A 4053-nucleotide genomic window follows, 5' to 3' on the forward strand; every position below is an offset into this window, starting at 1 on the left:
AAGAGGAAGAAGAAGAGGAAGAAGGAGGAGGAGGAAGAGGAGGAGGAGAGAGAGAGAGAGAGAGAGAGAGAGAAACATTGATGTGAGAGTTGCCTCTGGCACTTGCTCCAACTGGGGCCAGGATCAAACCTGCCCCAAGATACGTGCCCTTGACCAGGAATCAAACCTGAGACCCTTCGGTGCTTGAGCTGATGCTCTCACCACTGAGCAACACCAGCAGCCAGGGCCCCTTTCCTTCTATTTTTTCTGTAAGGACGTCACTGGTCATCGCCTCCACTTCTCCATATAAGCACCCAAATCTGCTCTAGGATGTGTTCCTATGGGTTACCCTAAGACCTTCCATTACCCCCTCCAAACACTCATCTTCCTGTGTAACAGCCTGGCCACCTCCTCGTCTCTGGATATCGTTGGCATCCGGGCACAGCCCTATGCCCCCACAGCCTTGTCATTGGCTGGCAAAGAGAAAGCTCTCCATGCCCTTAGTGAACGGTGGAGGGACATAGGCCCAGCCAGTCTCGGTGTCTGGTCCGGCTTCCTTACCTGATTTGGGGAAAGACACTGTTAAGACATCTTCATCCTTAAACACAAAGTCCTGCATTGCTCTCAGGTGTTCAGGGGTGCAGTCCACCACAGGGAAAGGGATCCCTTCAAACCACACATACCCGTCTGCCATCACCGCGAGCTCTCTGGACCTGCTGTGAGAGTTCCCGCCGTAGCCACCCGCGGTGAGAGGCTGTGGCAGCTGTCGCCAAATCACCTTTTATAATAAAGACAGAGCAATCATTAACTGCTCCCGTGTGTGGAGGAGCTGCCTGCTGACAGAGAGAAGTAGATATCGTAACGAATAGATGACCACACGGTTGAGGATATTGAGCAACCGTGAAGTCATTCGGAGCACACTATTGGGTAATCTGAGTTTGAATTCTTGGGAGAGAACCAGGAATTCAACAACGAGAGCTCAAGGGATGTAGAAACGTGGGTGAATGACAAATGTGTTGAGCTCAATTGGTTGGAGCTGTAGTGTGTGGGCACCTGACCTCATGAGGGAAAGATTTCACGACAGGAGTCCAGGTGGTTGTGAGGGTACGTTTACTAAATAAAGCCGGGACTGTGGCACAAGGAAGGGCCAGGGGTGAGAGCAAGGGGAGAGACTGGAGGGGGCTGCTTTGGTTCTAGAAACTTTACGGGAAAGAAGGGAGCCACGGTGGGCTGCTGTCAGCTCGGAGAGTCAGAGAAAAGAGAGCTTTGGGGACAGGTTCAGGGGATTAACCCAGGATGTGCTGCTGCTGCCCGTCGCTCTCCTGGTTGCAAGGCTCGTGGGGTCCCTTGGAGTTGAGGAGATGTGTGCCTGTGGGGGAAGTGAGGGTGTGCTCAAAGGAGGGCACAGGGGAGTCCCAGGGGAAGAGCTCACTGGTTCTTCACTCAGGCTCAGCTGCCTTCACTCTTCCTTCGATTCCTTTTTTTTCTCTAAAATTCCAAACATCACCCGGCCGGCGTGGCTCAGTGGTTGAGTGTTGACCTATGAACCAGGAGGTCATGGTTCCATTCCCACTCAGGACACATGCCCAGGTTGCAGGCTTGATCCCCAGTGTGGGGCGTGCAGGAGGCAGCTGATCAATGATTCTCTCTCATCATGGATGTTTCTATCTCCCTCTCCCTTCCTCTCTGAAATCAATAAAAAATATATATATTTTTAAAAAGCTATCCTATGCTCTTACTGGATATTGCTCATTTAGGTATGAAAAAATTAGTGAACTTTTTATGTCCAATACTTCCTAAGATATGAGACAGTATTACCTGCCATTATGGGAACATACATTTTTTGAAGGAATAAAATATCCACAATATAGTGGAGTATGACTCAAAATGTTCTCTGTCTTTTACATGCATGTACCAAATGTTTTCCTTTCCTTCCAGTTTGACCATGACATTAGAATGTTATGATTTTGAAAATACAAATGTGGCCCTGGCTGGTGTGGCTCAGTAGTTGGAGAATGAGTGTGGGGGAGGCAACCAGTCTATATTTCTCTCTTTCTCCCTCTCTCCCTCCCTGCCACTCTTTCTAAAAATCAATGGGAAAATATTGGGTGAGGATTAACAACAACAAAAAATACAAATGGGTTAAGCTCATTGTCTTTAAAGATGTTTAGAAGTGAACTCCCCTGGTTTATGAAATGATTCGCGCTGGAGGAAATCACCTTTGTATTAAAGGAAAAAACACCTGCCCTGACCGGTGTGGCTCAGTGGCTAGAGCGTCGCCCTGCGGACTGAAGGGTCCCAGGTTCGATTCCAGCCAAGGGCCTGTACCTTGGTTGCGGGCACATCCCCAGTAGGGGGTGGGCAGGAGGCAGCTGATCAATGTTTCTCTCTTATCAATGTTTCAAACTCTCTATCCATCTCCCTTCCTCTCTGTAAAAAACTCAATAAAAAATATATATTAAAAAAAGAAAAAACACCATTATTTTAAAATTTCTATCTTTGTTCTTGTGCACAGAGAGGTGGGCTTGGCAGGAAATATATAAAGTTGTCGGTAAGACTGTATTTGAGAAGCATTTAATGTATTTCAGGGGTGCGCAGGGCTAAGGGCCAGTAATGGATGGGCTGGCTCATGGGGACCATCAAGAGCTAAGTGCCACTCCAGCCTGAGGGGGTGGGGAGAGGGGATGGCGCCAGAGCTCAGGCAGCCCAGCCCCGAGGCTGTAGGTGGCGGACAGGCTGCCCATAGGGGCTGTGGCCTCCAGCAGAGCAGCACAGCAGAGAATGTTGGTGAATTAAATATTAGCCATCATTCTTTTTTTAAAAATCCTCACCGGAGGATATATTTATTGATTTGAGAGAGAGAGACATCAGTGGGTTACCTCCCAACCAGGAGTTGACCCTGAAACCTAGGTATGTGCCCTGGCCAGGAGTTGAATCCACAACCTTTGGGTGCATGGGATGAGGTTCCAGTCAACTGACAAACTTGGTCACTCTGTTCCCTCTGCCCAGCCTTTCAAAGGTGCCTCCAGTGGCAGCACCCAACCAGAAGCCAGGGGGCCGGGACCTCACTGACAGCACAGGGAGGGCCGCCTCCCAGGACAGGACCAGGAGGGGCACACGGAGACCAGGGCGCCCTGGCGACTGTGCCGGCACCTGGGCTCCTGTAACCACTCTTGCTGTTTCTCAAGAGAACTTGGAAACCTGTGTTTTTCCAAATTGTGGCATTTGTAAAGGCCGATGACTGAAATGGAGGTGTTTTCCAACACTGTGCGATCCATTCGTTCTATGTAGGGGTGGCAACGAGCTGTAGAAAATAATATATACAGAGACACCTTAAAGCAGTGGTTCTCAACCTTCTGGCCCTTTCAATACAGCTCCTCATGTTTTTACCCCCAACCATAAAATTATTTTCGTTGCTACTTCATCACTGTCATGTTGCTACTGTTACAAATCGTCATGTCAATATCTGATAGGCAGGATGGTCTTAGGCCCTGTGAAAGGGTCATTCGCCCGCCAAAGGGGTCGTGACCCACAGGTTGAGAACCGCTGCCTTAACGTGTAGCCAGAGCAACAAACAAAATGGGAGCAGGTTCATAGATACAGAGGACAGACTGAGAGCCGTCAGAGGGGAGGGTGGAGAGGGGCTGGGGGCAAAAGACGAAGGGATTAAGCAAAAAAAACAACAACTACAAAAAAACCCTCATAGCCAGCAACAGTGATCACCAGAGTGAAAGGGGGGTAAGGGAGGGAGAAGAGTGTAAAGGGGGTGTTGGAACGAGTCTTGACTTGGGGGTGGTGAACACACAATACAATATACAGATGAGGTGTTCTAGAATCATATCCCTGAAATGTATGTGATCTCATTAACCAATGTCACCCCAAGAAATGCGACTTTAATAATCAATAAAATGCAGCCGGGGCTGCCATCGCAGAGGAAGAGCCTTGAACATTTTGATCCCCCCCAAAGCTCTGGAACGTTAAAGGTTACAAGGCCAGGTAACCTCTGGGCTGGGGTTAAAGCCGCGGGGGGCCCACAGCACTGCTCGCAAAATAGCAAGGAGGCAGTATTCTCAC

General features: G+C 49.2%; 1 protein-coding gene across 1 annotated transcript in view; it reads right to left on the bottom strand.

Moving 5' to 3' along the window:
- Window positions 1–3347, bottom strand: part of SULT2A1 (sulfotransferase family 2A member 1) — a 15898-nt gene extending 12551 nt beyond the window's left edge. Inside the window, exons 1-2 of the mRNA XM_015567952.1 lie at window positions 3133–3347; window positions 541–757 (exon numbers count right to left, since the gene is read on the bottom strand). Coding sequence (XP_015423438.1) covers window positions 541–673 — 133 coding nt within the window. The 5' untranslated portion in view covers window positions 674–757; window positions 3133–3347. The remainder of the gene's footprint in view (window positions 1–540; window positions 758–3132) is intronic.
- Window positions 3348–4053: the final 706 nt, after the last annotated feature.

Source organism: Myotis davidii, unplaced genomic scaffold (assembly GCF_000327345.1).
Source record: "Myotis davidii unplaced genomic scaffold, ASM32734v1 scaffold464, whole genome shotgun sequence".
NCBI lineage: Eukaryota > Metazoa > Chordata > Mammalia > Chiroptera > Vespertilionidae > Myotis > Myotis davidii.